General features: G+C 36.8%; 1 protein-coding gene across 5 annotated transcripts in view; it reads right to left on the bottom strand.

The window, feature by feature from the left end:
- Window positions 1-1,664: 1,664 nt before the first annotated feature.
- ltbp1 (latent transforming growth factor beta binding protein 1) overlaps window positions 1,665-23,624 on the bottom strand; it is a 79,060-nt gene continuing 57,100 nt past the window's right edge. For 3 of the 5 annotated variants that reach the window (XM_042742207.1, XM_042742210.1, XM_042742211.1), the window contains 21 exons: window positions 23,483-23,585; window positions 23,025-23,111; window positions 22,039-22,164; window positions 21,088-21,213; window positions 19,396-19,515; window positions 19,154-19,276; window positions 18,624-18,746; window positions 18,399-18,524; window positions 17,853-17,981; window positions 17,340-17,462; window positions 17,098-17,229; window positions 16,111-16,239; window positions 11,894-12,034; window positions 9,688-9,849; window positions 8,765-8,857; window positions 7,847-7,975; window positions 5,257-5,394; window positions 4,326-4,493; window positions 3,964-4,134; window positions 3,716-3,865; window positions 1,665-2,181 (listed from right to left, as the gene is read on the bottom strand). In XM_042742207.1, the coding sequence (XP_042598141.1) occupies window positions 2,009-2,181; window positions 3,716-3,865; window positions 3,964-4,134; window positions 4,326-4,493; window positions 5,257-5,394; window positions 7,847-7,975; window positions 8,765-8,857; window positions 9,688-9,849; window positions 11,894-12,034; window positions 16,111-16,239; window positions 17,098-17,229; window positions 17,340-17,462; window positions 17,853-17,981; window positions 18,399-18,524; window positions 18,624-18,746; window positions 19,154-19,276; window positions 19,396-19,515; window positions 21,088-21,213; window positions 22,039-22,164; window positions 23,025-23,111; window positions 23,483-23,585 (2,772 nt within the window). In that variant the 3' untranslated portion in view covers window positions 1,665-2,008. The remainder of the gene's footprint in view (window positions 2,182-3,715; window positions 3,866-3,963; window positions 4,135-4,325; window positions 4,494-5,256; window positions 5,395-7,846; window positions 7,976-8,764; window positions 8,858-9,687; window positions 9,850-11,893; window positions 12,035-16,110; window positions 16,240-17,097; window positions 17,230-17,339; window positions 17,463-17,852; window positions 17,982-18,398; window positions 18,525-18,623; window positions 18,747-19,153; window positions 19,277-19,395; window positions 19,516-21,087; window positions 21,214-22,038; window positions 22,165-23,024; window positions 23,112-23,482; window positions 23,586-23,624) is intronic. The other 2 variants (XM_042742209.1, XM_042742208.1) reach the window with 2 other exon arrangements.

Genomic DNA, 23,624 nt, shown 5'->3' with positions numbered 1-23,624 from the left:
CTTGGTTCATTTTCAGAACACAAATTAAGATATTTTTGATCAAATCTGAGAGCTTTCTGACCCTGCATAGAGAGCAACACACCTGACATTGTTATTTTTGTTTTCTTTGCGCACAAAAAGTATTCTCGTAACTTCGCAAAACTGAAGTTGAGCCACTCATGTCACATGGATTGTTTTATCTATGTCATTGCTATGTTTCTGGGGCTGGGAACACTTCAGTTGCATTGCTGTCTATGCTGGGTCAGAGAGCTCTCAGATTTCATCAAAAATATCTTAATTTGTGTTCGTAAGATGAACGAAAGTTTTACGGGTTTGGAACAACATAAGGATGAGTAATTAATGACAGAATTTTCATTTTTGGGTTAACTAACCCTTTAAGCTTTAGATGCACCTTAAGTATTTTTAATACAATCCACTTATGAAAGTAGTGTCGGTTTCACTTACCCGGATGAACGGTCTTCGATACATTGTCATGGACTGCGGGAAATATTAAGAAATATCAGCAGACCTGTGGATGGCGCGATTTACCAACCTAAATGCAGAATTTAAGAGAACTGTAAAATAATAAGTCTTTACAGCCCTTTTGATATCAAAGCCATTAGCTAAGTTTGTGCCATTGGTTTCTCATTGAGAAACAATTGATGTGAATCATAAACCACCTGACTTCTCAACACAAGATCATGGCTCAAGATAAACAGGTGAGACAAAGGACCTGATTTCTATGGAACCATTCTGGGAACAGAATTTACTGTAAATCTACCGTATTTGTTATTTCACACTATTATTTAAGGTGATGTAATGTTATTCTGTGGTGTGTCGGATTCCATCAATTGTATTAAACATTGTTTATTTTCTGTCCGCGACAGACACCCCTTTTTTGGTCACAATCTAGTTAAGAAGCACCGATATTTAATATACAAGTAGACAACACAGCATAGATAAATGTGTATAAACATCACCATCTCTGATTTATTTCAAGACTTTTAATACATTATATGGATATTCAGAAGATATTTATTCATGTACAAATTACAAATACATAGTTTTTAATCAACTCTTCAGTTTAAATGTCAAAAATCAGAAAGCGAGTGAAAAAAAAAAATCCCACGGCTGTTTATTAGCTTTTTTGCATGGTGGGAAGTTTTTTCATCATATGATGTAGTAGATTTATTTCTGTTAAAAAACATCTGAAAAAATACATATATTTTTTAATACAAGGCACTTCATTTTTTATTATTTTCTTTTCAAAGAAACAATTTCTAGAAGAAAGGTGAGGTTAAAGGTCATGCCTGCTCCACAGGGCAGACATCTGCAGTGGACTAATGTCCCAGACACAGAAAATTAGCTGGTGTCTGTCATTAATACAAAGCAGCTCATATAAAAAGCTTATTTTAAAGAGTTGACACTGAAAACATTTTGTGCTGTGTATGTTTCCTATGAATCTATGTACTGAAGGTTTGTGTGTTTGTGGTGTGGTCTGCCTCACTAAGACCTTAAGAAAAAAATGTGAAATATGAATAGAAAAGAAAAGGAAGAGATAAAGAAAAATCAGCCAATAAATGAATTCAAAACAGAAAGAATGGAAAAGACACTAAATAAAGTTTAAAAAAGAGAAATAAAAGAAAAGAAAATTTAAAGGAGAGAGTCTGGCTTTTGCATTAGTAAAATATCCACACGCTCGGTGTCTCTGACTGGGTTAAAATAAAGCAGTCCCCCAGCTTAAGGTCATAGGGTTTGTCAGTTTGCTGAAATATCACCTATGCTATGTTCACACCTAAAAAATCTTTCTACTTCCTAATACAGTAAAAATAATAAACTTACATAGACCAATAAAACAAATATTTTATACAGTTCTCTCATAGACACCATAAGATAGCACATTAAACTCTTCATCTCAAGTAGGACTTTTTTTCTAGGTTTGATTTTGGGTGTTTGTTTTATACAGTGCAGAGTATATGGGCCTTGATTAAATAAGAGTGTTTTTAGTGTATCTTGCGCCCCCTGCTGGTCACTCCGTGCTCGTGCTGGTTGCATTCTGTCTTTGGGGCACACAGTAGCTGTGCTGGGTGGAGTGGACAAATCCTGGCAGACACACACACTTATATGAGCCTTGCGTGTTGATGCACTTGCCGTTCTTGCAAAGAGACATCTTTGTATTCAGCTCTGAGCATTCATTGATATCTAGAACAAAAAACAAATGGTGTCAGAGAAGTAGATAGTTATTTACTCATGTCTTATATGGAACACAGCTTCAATCTTAACAGCTCGAATAATGATTCTTTTAGAAAACAGGGTAATAAACAATGTAATTTCTTTGCTAAAGCAAAATGTGCACTCTTTTGAATAACATTGCATCTTTACAACACTAAAATAAAATTGTTGTAATTCTTCATTTATATATATATATATATATATATATATATATATATATATATATATATAAACTACTGACAAACTCTTTAACTACAGATTGTTATACAAACCAGTTAGAAATAACAGTACACTGATCTAAGCCTCAGAGTTTTTGTTTCACTAAATAAAAATTTATATTAATTAATAATTTGTAATTAAGAATTCTCTGGTTGTAAGTTTTTGATTCACTAAAAGAAAAAAAGATCCATAAGAGTCATTCACTCGGAAACCGCACAACACTGGTTGTGTGTAATGTTTCCGATTGACTAAAAAGAGTAGATTTAAAAGAGTCAATCATATGGGAACCGGATTAAATGTTTTGTGTTCACTTAAAAGAACTCAATTCATTGACTCAAGTCAATTCAGGAATCACAATGCTATGGTTGTACGGTACGTTTCTAATTCACTAAAAATAACCAATTCTTATGGTTTGGAAATAATATTACTCTGGTTTCATGGAATGTTTTTGATTCACTAAAAACTTGAACCATCCAAAAGAGTCATTAGTTTGAGCACTGGACTACACTAGCTGCAATTCATAGAGTCATATATTTGGAACTAGGACTACACTAGCTTTGGTTTTGATTCATACAGACACACACAATAAAAAAACATGACTCATTATAGTCATTGGTTTGGGAATCGGACTACTCAGGCTGCGCAGTATGTCATTTGTTTGTGAATTGGACTATGCTGATTGCTAGGTTTATTTTTGATTTACTTAATTAACTGACTAAAAGTGTCATTTGTTTGAGAATAAGACTACACTGGCCTGAGTGTGTGCTTTGTGCTGTAGATTCTGTAACAGAGTTGCGGTGTCACTGAATAAGTACTGCAAAGAACTCTGTCAAAGTATTTTAGTATGGTACGTTGGAGGAAAAATACATATGCAAGAACCATCAATGCAACCGAATGTTATTCTACTATTTCAAAAGTAAAATTGATACTGGTTCTGAATAAGAACCTCTACTCGTTTCCAACCCTAATAGCCACTCTGTGCCTGGGCGTGTATCATCTGCTCAGTCATGCCTCATTTCAGGAGATTAGTCATGATAATTACGATCCATGACAATGTAAGAAAAACACACCCATTCGCTAGTAATGAGAATTTTAAAGACAGGGTTTTGAATCACTTCTTACCTTCAGATGTTTAAGGTCTAATAACACACAAAATAAATCCAATCACATATTAATAAAATATTAATAAAGAATCTTTAGAGTTGAAACAAACTGGAATGTCAACCTGAGCTAATCCCACCCACATGCTGATCCCCTCATCATGTGACACTCTGCTGTTGCTCACCCACGCAGGCCATGCGGGACATGTTGAGTGTGTATCCATCGAAGCAGTCACAGGTGTATCCCTCCTGCACCCGCACGCACCGTCCATTCTCACATCCGTTCAGCACGCCGCATTCCTCTGCTCGCAGTCCTTCAAACGCATCATATGGATCTGAGAGAGAGAGGTTTAGAAAACAAGAATATGAGTAAATAATGACAATCAACCAATCAATGAATAAATAATAATTTCAACTGTATATTTGTACTCACTTCTTGGTTCTTCATAATCTTCATAGAGGGGCAGTGTGCCGTCTGGGTTCGGAGGTCGAGAGTCATATTCAGGGCCGTATTCAATGACTGGGCCAGCGACCAAAGCATCCTGACCATACGGCCGATGGGGACCACCAACCTGACGGATATTACACATAGTGGCATAGGCCTCTAGATGACGATAAAAAAAAGAGTTTTGTTTTTATTTGCTTTCTTTGTTTTTTGTGTTTGCAGGTTCTTTGTGTCTGCAATAATTTTAAGAAAGAGCACACGTCTTGAGGTATCATAATTACAAATGAACTCCAAAAACAAAGCTGCTCCAAATTGTCTCTGTGTTTTGCTGTGTATTTGTGTATTTATACTTGTATTTTTCTGTGGGCAGAGAGCACAATCCATGCCCCAGGCCTCTCCGTGTAAACAGCAGCACTCTGTGAACGTGGTCTGTAGATCGGGAATGGGCTTTGTGCAGGTCATCCTTTCCATTACAGTCTCCCAGCAAATACCTGGGTACACACCAGTTTCTCTTTGCCCTGTAAATACACAAACACAGTAAATAGCATTTATAAGTGTGAACCAAATGAAACTTACAGAATACTGAAATATGCTTAAAATGTGCAGAAAACACATGTCCTGTTAGTTTTCAGTTAAGTTTACAGACATTTCCTTTAACCCTAGAACACAAAACAATGCAATGTATGTAAAAATAAATAAATAAATAAATAAATGTCTTATTCTGACCATCCTCTAGATGGCAGTATGACACTATTTGGAATAAGCAATATACTGTAGGTCAGAGATGATGAAATAATGATCTCAGAAACAACTGAGGTAGATTATAGCACATTAAGGGGTGTAACATTTAGTCTGTAGTGTTTAAAATGCAAAATGTAGGGTTTCAGAGGAGAGAATATAGGTTTGAGGGAATTTAGGATTTAGATGAAAGGATTTAGAGCATTGTGTCTCAATCCAGCTCCTTTGTGGGACCCCAACAATGCAGATTTTAGGTGTCTCACTAATCTGACACACTGTATTCAGGTCATGGAGAACTTCACTAATGATCTTAGGATATGAATAAGAAGGAGACATCCAAAGTGTGCAGTTCTGGGAGCCTCCAGGATTGGGAAACACTGATTTAGACAGTGGGATTTAAAGTTTAGGGTGTGAGTTTCAAAGTGTGATTTTAGTGGCTTTAAGGTGAGGGTGTTTGGAGGGCTTTAGAGAATAGGGATTTTGCAGTGTCTTGTAGGGATTTCAGGTGCATAGTACTTTGTTACAGTTGATGTAAGACTTTACCTGCCCAGTCGGGTGAAATACAGCGAGTGCTGTCCGGTGTCAAAACCAGGGGCGGAGTGCAGATACACTGATATGAGCCATATGTGTTTATACATCTACCATCTATACAGTTTGATTCATCTGCACATTCATCAGTGTCTGTAGAGTCCAGAGACAGAGAAAGAAACAGAAAATAAACAGACTCCATGAGCAAGTTCAATATGTACAATAGAGATGCAAAAAGAACATCAGTTTCACCAGCATTCAGCACTACAGCAATTTACCATATAAAAAAAAAAAAAAAAAAAAAAAAATCCGAATGAATGAATGATTATAATATATGATTATGATATTAATATTTTAAATTAACTTTTATTTTTAGATTTGCAGTTTATTTATTAAGTAATTTTGTTATATGCTATTTATTATTAGTTTTTTATTTTTCTATAGATTTATTATTTTATTTTTATTTCAATTTTAGTTTTAGTAATATTAGCACTTCAGTTAGTTGGTGATATTTCACATTTTCGTTTAAGTTTTTCTTCTAATATTAATATTTTAAGTTATTTCAGCTTTATTTCAATTAATAAAAAGGATTTTTAATAGTTTTATTTTCATTTCAGTTTTAGTTAACAAAAACAACACTGATAAGGAGACCACAGGTCCAAAGTGACAAATTGCTTTAGTCCAACTAAAGTGCATTTAAACATACTTAGTGCGTGTTTGTTTACATAAAACCAGATGTGCCCACAGTGAGTATGTAAATTTTGCGGCCTCCTCCAGAACCTGCACCCACAGACCTGGTGTCAAAAAGACTGACACATGTAGAAACGAGAGAGACATGTTTGTGTGTGTGTGTGTGTGTGTGTGTGTGTGTGTGTGTGTGTGTGTGTGTGTGTGTGTGTGTGTGTGTGAAGAGTGAGTGGGTGCTCATAAGTGTAAGTGTGGGTGTAGGAAGTCAAATGACTGTGGCTACACTGACTATGTGTGTGTAAGGCAGTCAGGGGTGTGGCAGCTTTAAGGCAGTGCGGCCGGGCAAGAATCCATTGCCGTGGGTCTGTGGTTTGTGTGAGTGTGTGCATGTGTGTTTAGGCAGGCAGACAGCCTGCGGTGCACCATAGAGCTGCGGCCTGGATCATAAAGGCTGTGCCGCCCTGACCGGTCGCAAGATGCAGCCCTTTGACCCAAGCTTACACACACATATAACCTGCTATCATGCTGCATGCATAATGTTGCCGCAAGCCACAAACCGGCAGCTGCAGCAGGTTTAAAACTTAAATTTAAATCCAATTTAAATGTGTTGGCGTTACGGTGAGCCAAACTAGGCCAACACTTACACCCATACACACTATCTTTTCAGCATGTAAACTTGCATACACCCACGCAAAAACAAGCCTGTCGTTCCAAACCAACAAAAGAACACAGAGACAATTCAAGGCCAAACATCACAGGCAATAAACAGCTAAAGCAGGATGTTATAAACAACAAACCCTTCTAAGATTACTTTCTAACCTTTCTAAGAATACTTAGACTAAAATAAAACACTTTTATGTATATTTTTATATTTCTGAATACTGTCTTCTAAAATATTTCATTAATCTGCATCAAGCTGCTTTAATCTGTGTATATCTGAGAAAGGAGCAATGACAAACACATTGTATTGAAAAAAATGAAAAACACTAGATTATTCAGTAATTTCAATACATTTTGTGTATTTCAGCATATTATTTGTGCATTTGTGTTTAAATACCTTGTTCAAACAGGTAGCAATATATAAATATCTATAGAGTATTTATATATGCAATATATAAATATCTATAGAGTATATATATATATATATATATATATATATATATATAGTTGTCTCAGCAGGAAAAAAAAAACATGAATAAAGTACAAAACACCTTTTTACATGGTTTGAAATCCTATGAAAATAGATTTTTGTTAATGTGTCTTTCTGTGTGATTGGTTGTTAAATGGACAGTTCACCATGAAAATGTAAATTCTATCATGATTTACTCACCTTTATGTTGTTTCAAACCTGTATGACTTTTTGTTTTTTGTGGAACATAGAGTATATTTTGAAGAATATTGGTAACCAAACTGTTCACTTTATGTACACACTTACATTGTATGAACAAAAAAGACAAAACATTTCTGAAATGTTCTTATTTTATGTTACACATAAGAAAGAAAGTCATACAGGTTTGAAAAGATTGCATTGTGAACCATAGTGAAGAACAGAAGAAAAAAATCGGATCTGGTCATATATAACTTCAGTCAAAACAGTCAAAAAACTTTTCTCATTTTTATGCCACTCTAAATGTATTAGACTTTCTTTTTTTCTGTGGAACACAAATGAAGATCTTTTAAAAAATAACTTTGTTAACAATGATATAGGCTAACCATTATTTTCCAAATAACATAACAATGGAAGTCAATGAGGTTGAATTTGTTTTTGTTAAAATATCTTCTTTTGTGCTCTGCAGAAGTCTTTGGAACAACATGAGGTAATCATCATGAACTCTCCCTTTATGAAAAAAAGACAGATGAGACAGAGTAATCCACAGTTGTTCGGAGATTACATGCAGATTGTGATTTTGGACCTTACCAACACACTGCAGTTTGCTCTCATCATAGTAGAGTCCGGCCTTGCAGTAACACTCATACCCACCGGGGGTATTGAGACAAAAGCCGTCTTTGCAGATCTCATTTTCAAAAAGCTTGCATTCGTCTGCGTCTGCAAATCACACACATCAACACATTTTCATTATTTCATCATTAAACAAACAGACAGGTCAGAATAAACCTGAAAGCTTTGACCACACCTACAGATCAGCATGCATCTGGAAGCGTTGCTCTGGTTAGTGTTCTTATTTGGGGATCTGCTACATGCAGAAATGTCATTTGACTGGAGACTGACAGGGAGGAAATGTCCTTACCATCCATAAGCATTCCATTCAAGCGTACACCGACACACACACACATCCCGACCACATCGCATTCACTAGTGCTGCCACCAGCCAAACCACACTCTTGCTGCATTCATAAATTAAATCAGTGCATTAGACTGGCCCTGCGACTGAGGTTTCCCCACACTGGGAAGCAGGCTGCTGAGTGTGTGTGTTTCAGCATATGTAGGTCAGATGCTAAGCAATGTCTGCGGATGTTTCTACACATTACAAAGTCAAAAATATGTGCATAAAATGGGGGTAAAAGTGCAAGACACATCAGGGCTTAAACATAAAACCAGATAAGCACAAAAGCACACGTAAACAAACAGACATTGAAGGGACAGTTCATCCAAAAATTAAATCATTGTTATTTTTTTGTCCATATAATGAAAGTCATTGAGGTCCAGTGTTGTTTTGGACCCCACTGGCTTTCATTGTATGTACAAAAACCTAGTGTTCTACAGAGTCAGTCAGTCATACAGGTTTTTTGGAGTAATATGACAGAGAGTAACTAATGAAAGATTGCTTATTTTTGAGTGTACTATGCCTTTAAAGATACATATACAGACAGATACCTTTGAAGCTTTCTGCTAAGCTGGTTGTAGGAATCATAGGATCTCCAGAAGGTATGTAACCCCGGCTTGCCGGACACATCTGGGAGAACTGATCTGCAATGGAGAGTATCACCAGTTCATAAAGTAAACAATCTGCTGTATTTACTTAAAGAATGGTGATTATTGGATATAAGTTGAAGATTGATTTTTAGTTATAAGCTGGTAAAGCAAAATATGGATGAGAGTGATTGTTTTTCATTTATATGAGGTCCAGACATGATTTACTAATGCAATTGGCTTGTCTGTGAAGATTCTCAGTCATTTAGGTCATCATAGGACAGACAAGATTTTACATGTATTGAACACCTTTCATCAGGCATCATCTGCAGATATTGTTTTGCATTTAACCTTACCACAATTTTCAGTCCTATTTGATCTGCCTGTCTAAAATTAAGAAACGAGCAGAGACAGATTTATAAGCACTAATGCACAATACTTTCCTTCAGGACACCTCCTCTTCAACAAATTTGTAAGAAGATTGAAGTAAAAAATGTTGTATGAATCATTATAGTCTTAAATGATAATGGTTTTAAACCTTTTCTGTGTCTCTTTAATTACTTTTTCCTACGCTGAGATGAATTTTTAAATTTAATTTTTAACATTTAAAATTGAATTAACTCACTGTCTTGATGCATGATGCCTAAATAGTTCCTACTTGAAGTTGTACATTTGGCCACCATCTTATTTTTTAATAAGTTTTAAAAAGGGGGAAATACAACTCTGCTTAAAGGTTAAAAGTATTGGTTTACCTAAAATGAACCAAGTCAACTAATTTACTGCAAAGAATCGTCTCAAAAGAAAGATTCATTCACTATCCTCAGGTTCTTGCAGTTCTTTGTACTCTACTTTTTAGATTTGTCATTGTGCGTGATGTAACTGAGTACCTGTTCCTGGTATGGGGCAGGGATGGACCTCACAGTTGTCCCCCCAGCCGGCTCCTAGTGTACAGCAGCACTCCTCTTTAGTCATGCTGCTGGCCAGCACCTTATCACACAGGTTTTCATCATTCAAGTTGAAATAACACTCTTTCCTCTCCACTGGTGTGACTGTGTGGAACAAGACAACAGCACAACACAGATAACTCAGACCGGATGTTTTGTCCTTTTAAAATATTCAGATAAGAATTTTCAATCATGATTTGTCACAAAGAACAGAAAAATAAAGGGGAAGGAAAAAAAAATCAATGATAACTGTAATATTTCACTGCAATACAGTAATCCACAAATGAAGAACACCTAAAGAACCAAGGTCAAGTACACAGCAGAAACTGTGCACATCAGAGAGCAGATTTGCAGTTCAACCTAGGCTTTTTTAGTCACTGAGTGCTCCATTTTATTATTTCAACATAATTCATATTCCGATCTATTGTGATTGTAGTTTTATGGTGTTCTACCAACGTAACAACGTAAAAAGCATGATTTTCAGCTCTGGTAAGACATTCCAGGGTTCTTCTTGTTAAAACAAAACAAAAAAATAATGTTTAAACTCAGGAGACAGTGTGGTTTTATGAGGGGAGGAGGATTAGGCGGGTGGATTTGGACAAAAGTCCTTAACTAAAACACTTGGCTAAGATCTAAAAAAAAATGCTTCCTGTTACTTGATCTTCCAGGCACAGCTGGTGTGTAGCCACTCACACACACATATCCAATCAACATTGTTCTTTTATTTCCCAGTTCCACCATGTTCTTCACCACTAGAGGAACAAACTGATTCCAATCTAGCCAGTGCCAACCCTTAAATCTTAAGCTATTTTAATTTTTTTTTTCATCTACCACACCTGATCATTAGTTGTAAACAAAACCTGTCCCAGATCACCTAACTTTAAAAAACAAGTTTTGCAAACCACAAGACTCTGAATTGGAGTATGTAAATTGCAGTTGGTGCTAATTTTGGTTGTATTTCATTGTTACTTCCTAATTCATTTCGGAAATATGTTGCTATAACAACATTAACCATATGCAAATAAATGCTAAGAGTGGAAAGAATTATTTTATAGTGAAAACAGGGTCACACTTTAATTTAAGGTCCAATTTGCTATTAACAAACCATTAACTAAAACGTTTGCTCAATAAACTCCTAATTTGCTGCTTATTAATAGTTAGTAAGGTAGTTGTTATGTTTAGGTATTGGGTAAGATCATGACTATAGAACAGGGACATGCAGAATATGTTTTTTTTTTTAAGTATTAATAAACAGCCACTATACTAATAATAGTCATGCTAATAAGCAACTAAGTTAATAGTGAGAATTGGTTCCAATACTAATGTGTTACGAAAAGAGTAATCGCAATAGGTCATTGTTTATTTTGAAAGCCCACTTCAGACTAACTGTAAGTAACTTTGCAACTATTAGTAGACTGTCTGCTTAGTATCTGCTAAAATTTTATTTTGATGACCCTCCAACACACATTCTACTGACTAAGGTAATAATAAGTACATGTTATATAATTCTATTAACCTTAACAGTCCAGTAATACTTTAAGGAGAGTTAGTTGACTTATATAGATAGTAGAATGTCTGAAGTTGACTACTGAAACCAAACAATAAAACAAAATATCACAATTCCAATCAGGAAATCTTTAAGAGTTGCCTAGACTTTCAAAAGCAGTTATCTCATTCTGATGGGTCATCTTGTATATCTCTCCGTACTGGTCTTTTTTATCTTAGCATGGGAGCTTCTTTTTGGCTCTTACGTTCTTTGGGCCCCATAGTGCTTTGGTCCCTCTGTAATCCTCAGACTGAATCTCATTTATCTCCTGCCAGATCGTTTAAAACTCCCATTCATCATGCCTTGCCTCTGATCTACTCAGAGCTGGCCCCTGATGATATGAAGTTAATGTCCTGTTGCACTAGAGGATCTCCATGGCTGAGATTAAAATGTAGAGAGCTTCAGAATTGTTTCAGGTATACAGTAAAGAGAGGAGATGTTTCATAGGAGGAGGACAGGGGTCATCTGTCTAGATAGAAGGCAATCTGTGGCCACTTGTAGGTCTTGTAGGTTTGGGTTAGGTCACTGTTTGTGGGATTTCTGTAGGATAATGAATTGCTCGATCACATTGTGGTGGTGGTTTACATTAGGCTACAACTTTACCTGGTGTTGTAGAGAAGCATTTGGCCGACATCGGATCAAATTCTTGCATCTCATCAGGACACAAACACAGGAAGGTGCCTTCACGATTCTCACAGGTGGCCTCACCACACACATTACTGATCAGCTCACACTCGTTCACATCTGCAGGCAAGAAAATGTGTTTTATCATTGAACTGAAGACACAATCTGAACTGCAGGAGTTTGTTTTGTGCTGGATGAGATCATTTGCTGTTCTACCAAGTCAAGTCAAGTCACCTTTATTTATATAGCGCTTTATACAATACAGATTGTTTTAAAGCAGCTTTGCAGGGATAAACAGGAGAATAACTATTCAATGATGCAGAGATTAATTCTGACGTAAAGCAGCTCTAAAAAACAAGTGTCATTGTTTAGCAGAGGTCAGTTCAGTGTTGATTCAGTTCATCATTTTATGAAAGTAGTTCAGTTTAGCTGTAAAGCAGTCCCATAGAAAACATTATGTCTTTATGTTTTTTAAAGATTTGAAAAATATAGCACACAAGTTGTATGGACTACAAGTATGATACTTAATAACAACAATAATTCTGCAAGTAAAAAAATAGCTTGTAATCATAAAAAGTACACAAGACACTGTTTCACCTGATTTCTGACCAGACGTTCTACAACCACAAACTTATGTGAACTCTAAAGTTTGCGAAACACTGGTCATTATCTAGTCATAGTTTATTATTTCTATAGCTTTGTCCTGATTGGCTCAGAGCCTTCTGCACAGTTTTCATTAATTTTCCTTATCAAAACGGTGGCTTTTGGGAACCTCATAAAGCAATGACAAACAATGTGCACAACTGACTTCAGTAAATAAAACAGCCCCATTTTTCTGCCGACTGTCTCTGACAGCTTGAATTTATGACGACCAAAGTAGCACTATAATGCAAGTGTATACTTCCTGCAACAAGGCTCTCTCCTCTTTCTACTCTGTTCTTTCTCTTTTCTTCTCAATGCTCCACACATCTGTGACTCTCATTCTCTTGGTTTTATCAATCATCTCAGAGAACCACATACAAAAGGATGCAATAAATCAACTTGTGTGGACAGCCTTTATGTGCAATAGACTCTGAATGCTCTAATGGAGCCATCCCGCCAAACCCTGCACACACGTACACACTCCAGACCTGCTCAATGATGGTGGGCCAGCTCGTCAATGAGCCTGGGAGTGTTAAATGGTCGTCTGGAGTCAGCAGCAGCGTGGGTGCTGCACCACTAGGGAATGATAAAAAGTTGAAAATGGACATCAGTGCCAGAAAGACAGATACGACCTGATATATTACTGTACTGATATACAGTATAGTAGTACTTTTTCCATGCACTCCAGATTAGAGTAGGGTTTGACGGGATCATTTTCTACACAAAAAAGAGTTTGGGTGCTTTCTGCACCGCAGCTTAATATACAGTGTCACAACAAAAGAAATGATACTTTAACTGTGATTTTCTCAAAAGCAAAACATACAGTGAGTGCATTTTTGATTCACAATCAAAGGGTTCTATGTGCTGGTTCTACAAATGATTCACTTAGAAAGACTCACAAACGCGCAGATTACGTTTTAAATCAGTCTGACAAATCCTTCACTGAATCTTATCAGAGCTGCTAAAGAAATGAATCGGTTTCATGTACTTAAGGTTCATGAACTCTGAATCTTTGAAGTGCTTCAATCTAAGCTTTCCCAGGTGACGTAGGTTTTCTTTGAAAAAAAAAAAAAATTACTGGTTGTTTATACAGTATGCAGATATATATTTTTTGTCATCAATTTATTTAACCAAATTTGTAAACCATCAAAACATCTATTTATAGGTGGCAAGTAAATTTATTTATAGGTGGATATGTATGGGGGAAAGAAAATCTCACTCTCTAAGTTTATAAAGATGCAATTTACTTTTTGTAAGCAACATTTGGAACCAAGAAATTAATTCAAAATAGGTTTTCCATAATGCTTTTTTTTCAAGTACACAAGGAGTTAAGATGTTCAGTCTCTGGAAAGGGATTAGATGTTATCCTTTTGCTACATTAAAACCTTGTACAGAATGGCTAAAAATGATCTTTAGAAATGTCTATAGATCATATATCATCTGATGTGTGATTTGATTTTGTTTGTTGACTGCACAGGGCAAGGAAAGCTGACCTAGTGGATTTTAAAGACACATTAAACTTAGGTGCTCACAAGGGTGATACAGGTTTGAATTTACCTGGTTTCTCAACTATTTCTGTGACTAATGGGACAGAAAAGAAAAGAAACACTGTTATGATTTTGTTGTTACACAAAATGTTCGCTTTCACTATAAAAATAAAAAAATTCTTGTTGCTGGAATCTTGTCGCATAGCATTTTATTACGCCTGAGATCTTTGTCTTTCTAGGTAATTTAGTGGACAAAAGGATAGGAGAGGAAGAGAAAGAGTAAGGGATGTGGTAAGGAGAGAATCTGAGGAAGGAGATGGAAGAATGGATAAGGGGAGAAAGAGAAGAGAGAGAAGTGGGGGGAAAAGAGGAATGCATGTCCTATGTGTATTAGCGTTTGTGTGTAGTGTGTGTTATTGCCGTGGGAAACCAGAAACGATGGAGGCTGTTTGTGGCCAGTTACATAAGCCGGCAAGACAAACAACCTCTTTTCAGAGACTGAAGAGAGTGCATGTTTTTCTGCTCAAATGAATCACAAACTGAGAACAAAACCAGAAGAACAATAGGCCTATACTGTATATAGGGGTATAAATCTAATCATTTAATATCATGGTACATTTTCTTTTTGAAAGAAATTAACTATTTTATTCAGCAAGGATGAATTAAATTGAGGAAAAGTGATAGTAAAGACATTTGTAAAAAAAATTACATTTAACTTTTACATTTTTTTACTTTTAACTAATAAAAAAAAAACTTTAATATTAAGCAGCACAACTGTTTCAATGGTGAAAATAATAAGAAATATTAGAATATTACCATATTAGAATGATTTCTGAAGGATCATAGGACACTGAAGACTGCAGTAATGACAATTTTAAAATTTATCTCTCTCTCTCTCTCTCTATATATATATATATATATTAAATAAATGTGGGATAATTTAATTTAGAATTGAATGTAAAATTAAAAATAATCCATCTTTTCATCTCATTTAATGATCATCTAATTATGATTATTTATAAATTAATTTTGCACGTAAAACCCATCCCTACTCGCATAATAAATGTGAAACTTCCTCTGTCTCTGCTCTTACTCTCTTTCAGAAGGTGGGCTGCACAAGAACACTGTGTTATTTTAATACAGCCACCAACTCCAGACATCTAAACACCAGGCCACATAAATACATGTGGCTCCATCACTTTAATAGGACTTGACTCTGTGTCAGTGTATTAATGTGTCTATGTGTGTATGTGGGGACCACTGATGTGTTTCACCCCGGTCGCTGTGTTTTAAACATTACCGGGGTCTGCGCCGTCCACCCTCAGACTGGAAGAAACTAAACACTCACATCAATCATGGCTCTAGCAAAACGTCTGCCATCTTTTTTATGTTGTCTGAGAGGAAGTGGCAAAAAATCTCAGAGAGTGCTGGCCTCGGTTTCAAATCCAGTTCTGGTTTACATGTCTGTCAGGACAAGAGCTTTACAAACAGACCATAGCACACTTCTATCAGTTAAATTCTTGTCTCCAAGTGCACAAGATTAGACAACTAAATACTTTTTTCCCTAAAGAATTGAATAAAATCTTTAAAATGATACACCCTTGACTTAGACTCCAGTATAATCCATGGTCGAATCACCAAAAAGGACAAAAATGTACTCCACATAACTTCTGTGCTATTGTTTATCAGTCTTTTAAAGTCACACATTAGCATTCTGTGAGGAATAGACCAAAATATTATGCATTATTATTGGCTGAAAATCATTCCTTCCTCTGCAACCCGTACATGTGATTCAGACTTGCACACATTTAAATTTACAAACATACTGCAGTGAGTATGTGGAAATGTAAAATATTTTCATTTGTGGTTGATGGGGAAAAGAAAGTCATACAGGTTTTAAACTACATGAAGGTAGATAGATAAATAATGATAGATTTTTCATTTTTGGATGAACTATCCCTTTAACAAGAAGCAATGACAACAATAATAATAGTGATAATTCATTGAATAGTGCCAATTCTGAGCATATTTTTAAACTATTGAATGAAAATAACAGAAAAAACTTACCCACACACCCCTGCCCATCCTCAGAGTCCTTGAATCCTGGGTCGCACTGGCAGCTGAAGGAGCCTATTGTATTGTGACAAACACCATGACTTCCACAGGTATTCTCATTCAGAGAACACTCATCCACGTCTAGAACAAGAGAGAGAGAGAGAGAGAGACAATAAGACAGAAAGTGGGAGATGTTAGAGCTCTTTGTGTGCTGGTCTGGCAGAGATGAAAGGATGAGAGAAAGAACACAACAGTAGAGATCAAAAATCACACACACTACTATTCAATAGTATGGGATAAGTAGTAAAAAGTCTCTTATTCTCACCAAGGTTACATATATTTGATTAAAAATACAGTAAAAACAGTAATGCTGTGAAATATTACTACAATTTAAAATATCTGCTTTCTATTTGAATATATTTTAAAATATAATATATTTTTGTGACTGCAAAGCTGAATGTTCAGAAGCCATTACTCCAGTCGTCAGTGTCACATGAAATCATTCTAATATGCTGATTTGCTGCTCAAGAAACATTTCTTATTATAATCTGTGTTGAAAACAGTTGTTCTGCTTTTGTGGAAACCGTGATATAGTTTTTTCCAGACTTTCTTCGATGAATAGAAAGTTCAATAGAACTGCATTTATTTGATATAGAAATCCTTTATGACATTAAAATGTCTTTACTGTCACTTTTGTGCAATTAAATGCATTTGTTCCGATTGAAAGTATTAATTCCTTTCCTGACCTCTAACTTACAAACAGTAGTGTGTATATGAAAAAAAAAACAATGCTTGATTTGAGATGGAATGAGTATGAGTATGTCTGATTGGAAACATAAATGCAGTCTGCAGTGTTCATTAGCAAATGATTAAGCCACAAGAGACAAACAAACAGTTCTGATCAGAACCAGAATATGGAGATGTGCAGTACAACAATGTGAGCTGGGTGGAGCTAAGGCGGTGACATCATTGCTGAAGCTGGTGCCTGCGGGCGCTCACCAATGCAGACGCCATGTTCGCCTCGAGAAAGGCCAGGTGGGCAGGGCGCCTCACATCGGTAAGAGCCCAGTGTGTTCTGACAGGCCCAAACCCCACAGATAGACGTCCCCAAGTCAGCACACTCATCAATATCTGATAGACAGCATAACCAACCTATCAGTACACTAATAAGCCAATCAACAAAGAGCTTCTGGGTGGAGGATGATACAAAAAGCAAATTGTTTTGGATTCTAGAATTTTACCCTGGCACGTCTGATTGGTTGGCTCCAGGCGGTAGCCTGCTTCACAATGGCAGAGATACGAGCCCTCTGTGTTTGAACAGGTACCATTTACACATCTGCTGCCATCCGCACATTCATCTACATCTGAAAAAGCAGGCACACACACATTGGTTATGAGTAGGTCATTTTATGTAATATATTTCTCTTTGTCTAGACATTCAGCTCAAATGCTTCCTTCTCCCCATTTTACTGCTGGATGGGGCATTTAAAACAACTCTGGCACCTCACTGGGCCCCGGGAGCACATACACACGTCCCACCAGAGGAAAAATAACATTGGCTCATATGTGAAACCCATTAGACACACAATCCCTTTCTTTCTCTCACTCTCTCTTGTGCTGCCAAACACTGGGGCTTTTCAACAAAGCAACAGACTAATTTTGCCTAAACATCAGATAAATATCAACACAGCACCACTGAGAATCAGGACAAACCACAGCAGGATGCATTGATGAGAGAATTTGTGTGTACGTACCCTCACAGCCTGGTGGATCCCAGGTGGACACAAAGCCGGCATCACACACACACAGGAACGAACCCTCTGTGTTCAAACACTCTCCGTTGGGGAGGCACAGCTGTGTCTCATCCTCACACTCATCAACATCTACAAGAATTGAGGGATGAAATCAGTAACAGTATTCCAAGCAGTGGCTTAAATCAGTCTAAGTTGGTTTTCTGGTCTTAGCTGGTTTTAGATTATCACCCAGAATGGCCAAGCTGGTCTAGCTAGACTCTTAGCAAGTTTGCTTTTAGCTGGGCGGCCAGCTGGTTTCCTGTCCTTATCAGCTAAAAAGTCCCCAAAATCTTGAAAAACCCATTAAGACACCAGCTAAGTGCTGGGTTACTTTCAGCAGGACTCTTCAATTGTATCAAATTGCTCATCCATGTGCTTTAAGCACACTTAAACTCACAAAAAATGCATTTCATATATAGTACATTCTGCAGAAACTGTGAGTAGTACGATGATAGTATACTATTCTAGAACACAGCCTCTGTATATGTGGGTTTGTACGATTCTCACCTTGGCAGCTGGTGCTGTTAACTTGTCTATATCCCTGTGGGCAGTTGCACTGGTAAGATCCCAAGATATTGACGCACTGCCCCACACCATCACAGGTCTGAGATAACTCCAAACACTCATCCACATCTGTAAACATCAGAATATTTCAACATTGCACACAGAATCAATCCCAGATGCCCTTAAAATGAATACATGATTATATATCACACACATGCACTCTCTTACCGTTACATTGGTCTCCTGTGGACGACAATATAAAGCCAGGCTCACAGTTGCAGATAAACGACCCCTCTGTGTTCTGACAGTGACCTTGGATGCACACGCTGTCATCCTGGCATTCGTCAATGTCTGTGACACACACAAAGTTGCAGTTTGCTCACTTGCATTTTATCTGTTTTTGTTTAACCTGATTGTATAAAAATCCCAATTATGAAATTCACAATGCTGTCATAAAGCACATTAAAAGCCATGCTTTGTAAAAGGCTGCGCAACATGCAAACAAAATGAAACTAATCATAAAAACAAAAGAAAACAAAATACAACGCAAAAAAACTAAACAAAAGCGACAAACAAAACCAAAACAACACAAAATAAAAAAAGAACAAAAACAAAATACATCAAATAAGACAAAACAAAACAAAATAAGAAAATCACTTGAAGGTTGGAGAGGCTTATCTGTCATTTATTAGACAAGATAAAGACAAACAAAATCTTTGAAAAATACTAAAAGCTGCTGAACTGTGGAAGGATCGTACCTATGCAGGCCTTGCCATCAGGAGTGAGCGAGAATCCTTCATCACATGTGCAAATGAAATAGCCCTCCCGATTGAAGCACTGACCATGAGCGCATACTTTTTCATCCAGACACTCATTTATATCTGCAGAGAGAAGGTCACACACATAATACATCTGAAGAAAGACACTTCTGTGGGTCACATTTATAAAGACCCCTTATTTGTCAAAAAGTAGCTGTGCTAAACAAAAAAAGGCTTATTACCAACACATTGGCCATTTCTCCCTTCAAACCCATCCGGACAAGGAGAACACATGAAAGAGCCCAGAGTGTTATAGCAGAGACCGGACGGACACACTCTCCCATCCTGACATTCATCGATATCTACATAGACACAAGCAGAAATGAACAGACGGATTCAAAATCTTATACGATTTCCTGATATCCATCCAGCCAGTGGCGAGTCTGCATGTGGTAAGTGTGAAGGTTTGATAGAAGGGTCTGTTGTTATGGATGGGTGCTACTGCTGTCCTACTGTGAGGAGAACAGGAAACCATTGACTCAAAATGTGCAGGAAAGCTAATTTTGTTCTCCATCTCTCTGCTACACCTTTATTAATGAAGTTACTCAAAGAAAAACCTCTTAAATGTGAAACTTTGATGTACTATGGCACCATGCCTTCTTCCTTCTATATGCTCAACCATCCATTCGCCTTTATTACTACTTCCAGTGGCAGCCAAAGATACTTCATCTCTGCACTGAATGGATGCGTTACATTAAAGCAGTTAGAGTGTGAAAACATCACCTAATCACCACCACAACAGATTTTTAAAGAGCTTTACATTAAAGCAGACAGCTGTATTTATGAGGACACATTTTCAACACTTTAAACAATGTTTTTCAATGTTCTTTGAATTACAAGGTCACATATTGAGGTATAAAATCCCATAACAAATCTCCAACCTACCTAGAACTTGAATTCAGTAACCTCAAATTTAAAAAGAATGCTGGAGCTCAGGTTTAGCAGTGTTATAAGCACAATGAAGTGCACAAATGAGTGAGGAAGATGTGAAGAAAATGCCATTACTATGCATAATAAAAGAGTAAAATGAATCTCCCAGATCAAAAATGAAATAATTTCTGTCTCATAGACTGGGATTGAGCAAACAAACAACAGCATTAAAGAGCTGAGGCTGACGTTTCACAAATTGCGGATTGTGGAATAAAGGTGGGACACATTCCTAAATGTGTAACTGCTATTAAACTAAAAAAGGGTATTACTGGAACAGTTAAACCAGTTAACCAGAGAAACCAATGTGCTGGCCATATCAGTTTAAATGGATGTAATGAGTAACTCTGGGCAGGAGTTTCCAGATGTCTTGTACTCTGGATTTCCTAATATGAGGAGAAGATGTGTTTTCCAAGTACCGTGAACATTTTCTCATCTGCAGCAGTGCTGAGGTATTTGGGTGACTTGGTTGAGGGTACGATAATACCTCTCTTCTTCCTCCACAAACCTCAAAGTGTGTCACAGGGAGGTGGTTTCTACCTCGTCTGCAAACCCTGAAAACCAGCTAATGACACACACACAGGATGTATTTGGAGTTGAGAAAGAGACAGAGCTGTGCCTGTATTTAGACGACCACATTGCGGTTCAAGACCAAAAGCAGACTTCATATGAGTGCTGATCTGTCTGGATCACAATATGGGCCAAAAAAGTGGAAGGAGAGGACTGCTAATGGCTCACAAGGAAAAATAAAGCCTTCAAACTTCCAAACGGGACATGTTTCTTCTCTTCTAACATGTCCACAAAATAAATAGTTGATCAAAAAAGATTCTTAAATAAAGGAGCTGAAGAAATTAAATAGTAAATCTATGTACCAGTCAAAGATTGTGAACCCTACTATGTGAATTTGTGTACACGGGTGAGTTTCTATGGGACAGTCTCGTAATTACCGGAGCAGCTGGTGCCCTTCTCGTTAGGCATGAAGCCAGGCTCACACGCACACAGGAATCCGCCTGGAGTGTTCTGACAGTGACCATTAGCACACAAACTTGGGCTCTCTGCACACTCGTCCACATCTGTCAAAAATAATCATCAGGTAATTGATAGATCTGTCTTTGTTGGCAGTTTAAGACACAAATTCCTATTTGAATCGAGTGTTTTCATAGCATATAACCTACTGAGATGCCATCACCTGGATTTAGAAGCATAGACGTCTTATAAAGTCAGTCTAATACTAAAAATGGTGTCTAAAAATGAAATGAAAATGAGTAAAATTAAATATAAATGCTCATTTCACCAAAATATGACTATTTCTACACAGAAACAAGCATTGTAGTCAATGTTTGGTTCTGCTTTAGATCATTAGATATTATAGTGACTATGAAGAAGTCTTCTTAAATGGAAAGTTCACCCAAAAAGATAATTATGCATTCTTTGGTGGAATAAAAAATATTTTTTAAATACTTACATTTATATGTAGTCATTTAGCATACGCATTTATCCAAAGCGACTTACAAATGAGGACAATGGAAGCAGTCAAAATCAACAAAAGGGCAATGATATGCAAGTGCTATAACAAGTCTTAGAATAGAACTAGAATAGAGAGTGCTAGAGTTAGAGGTTACTTTTTTGTGTACCACATGAGATAGAAAGTTAGAAAGTAATACATGTTTGGAACTAAATGTGGATTTTCATTTTAGGGTGAACTATCCTTTTAAGAGGTTCCTTACACACAAACACTGCCCGTTTAATGAATGACTGACTATGTCAAACGGATGTATGATGGATTTATGGATGCATTACATAACGCATGAATTAGAATGAATCAGAGAGACAGTTCTTGGTAAGGGTAATGGATGATGAGATCTAAAGTATCAGTAGTTTAACCTTTGAACTCTCACCTACACATGTGGTGCCCTCACTGTCTATTCTATAGCCGTCATCACAGATGCACTTGTAGCTTTCAAGAGTGTTATAACAGATTCCTGCACCACAGATATCAGGTGTCACTTGACACTCGTCAATCTCTGTGAAGAGAGAGAGAGAGAGAGAGAGAGAGAGAGAGAGAGAGAAAAAATAAAGAACAGGGTAATTATTTTGCATTCTCACAATAAAGGCAATGCATTAAATAAACATCAGAGACTAATAAATGAAGGGCTTCATGAACTTTTGAATCAACAAACAACTCATGCATTCCATCACTTATTGGAAGCAGACATTTATTGGCTTTGGTATGAATTTTTCTTTCTCTGAGGGAAGGAAAGAATGGCAGAACATGTATCTGGAGAATGCAAATTGCATAATTTGGCTTATTAATCCTGTGCCAACAGTTATGCAAAAAAGATCCTAGTTGATTTGGTATTAACAAAAAATAATAAAACACATAAATGTTAGGGTTTGTGATAGGTATCTCAGAAACAAAGAACAAAATATCTTTGCAACATCCTAATTAATCCCTTGCTTGTTGTGGCCTGTTCTGACCTACGAAAGTGGAACGTTCTGCTTACCACTTCCTGGATTAATAATAAAAATAAAGTTAAGAAGAAGAGTCAACAAGAGGTGAAAGAGCACAAAAGATCAGGTTTAGGTTTCATTGAGCAGTCTGTTCAGTTTGTTATATGTTTTAAAAGTAAGTGTTTGGAGCCTCTTTCCTTTAAAAAACATGATCTTAAAATATGCTGATAGGAAAATAAGTGGACTGAGCGGAATAGAGATGGATGAAGAGAAAAGTTTCTAGCAATTAAATGACTGATTCTAACTTTTGGTTTATCAATATTACATTATTTATACAAAATAGTAATTTTCCCGCCAAAACATTAATATAATTATAGACTTATCAGTAATATTGTGCATCCCAAATATACATTACATGAATGGATGGACTCACCTGCCAGCTGTGTTGGGGAGATGTCCTGACTTTCTATGGAGGGCGGAAGTGCCACAGGAGCGGGTGGTGACACCTTCTCCACCACCTCTGGAGAGTGACAGGGAATGGGGCAACATAAGAAGAGAAAGAAAAGAGATTCAGGACATTCAACAGTCTGCCAAGAAGTCCAATGAAATGCCATGGACAAGATTTTTTTACAAAACAAAATAATGATTGCACGATCTCTCTCAAATGACAAACAAAAACTAAATATGTCCATCATCTGCCACCACAGAGGCACATAACAGATCAACCCATTGTTGTCCCATCTGAAATGAATTGCTTTATTCCAATTTAAACAGAATCAATCCAATCACAAAGACTTCAGAAATCTTTGCATAAACCAGTGGGTCAACTATAAAGGTAAAAGAGGTCAAGAGGTTATTATGGGGATATGTAAGTACAAGTGGGATTGAGACCTGGGAGGGCAGGCTCCATCCTGATTGTAGACACCCCGGGTGACAGCTGGGCCTGTCCGGGCTGTACTACTGACCTATCAACACTCATGTGGGTATAAAGCTCCTTCAAACAGATAAGAAACAAATGACACACAGTAATCGA

This window comes from Cyprinus carpio, chromosome B17 (genome assembly GCF_018340385.1).
Source record: "Cyprinus carpio isolate SPL01 chromosome B17, ASM1834038v1, whole genome shotgun sequence".
In the NCBI taxonomy this organism is placed as follows: domain Eukaryota; kingdom Metazoa; phylum Chordata; class Actinopteri; order Cypriniformes; family Cyprinidae; genus Cyprinus; species Cyprinus carpio.
This window is presented reverse-complemented; position numbering and strand designations above follow the sequence as displayed.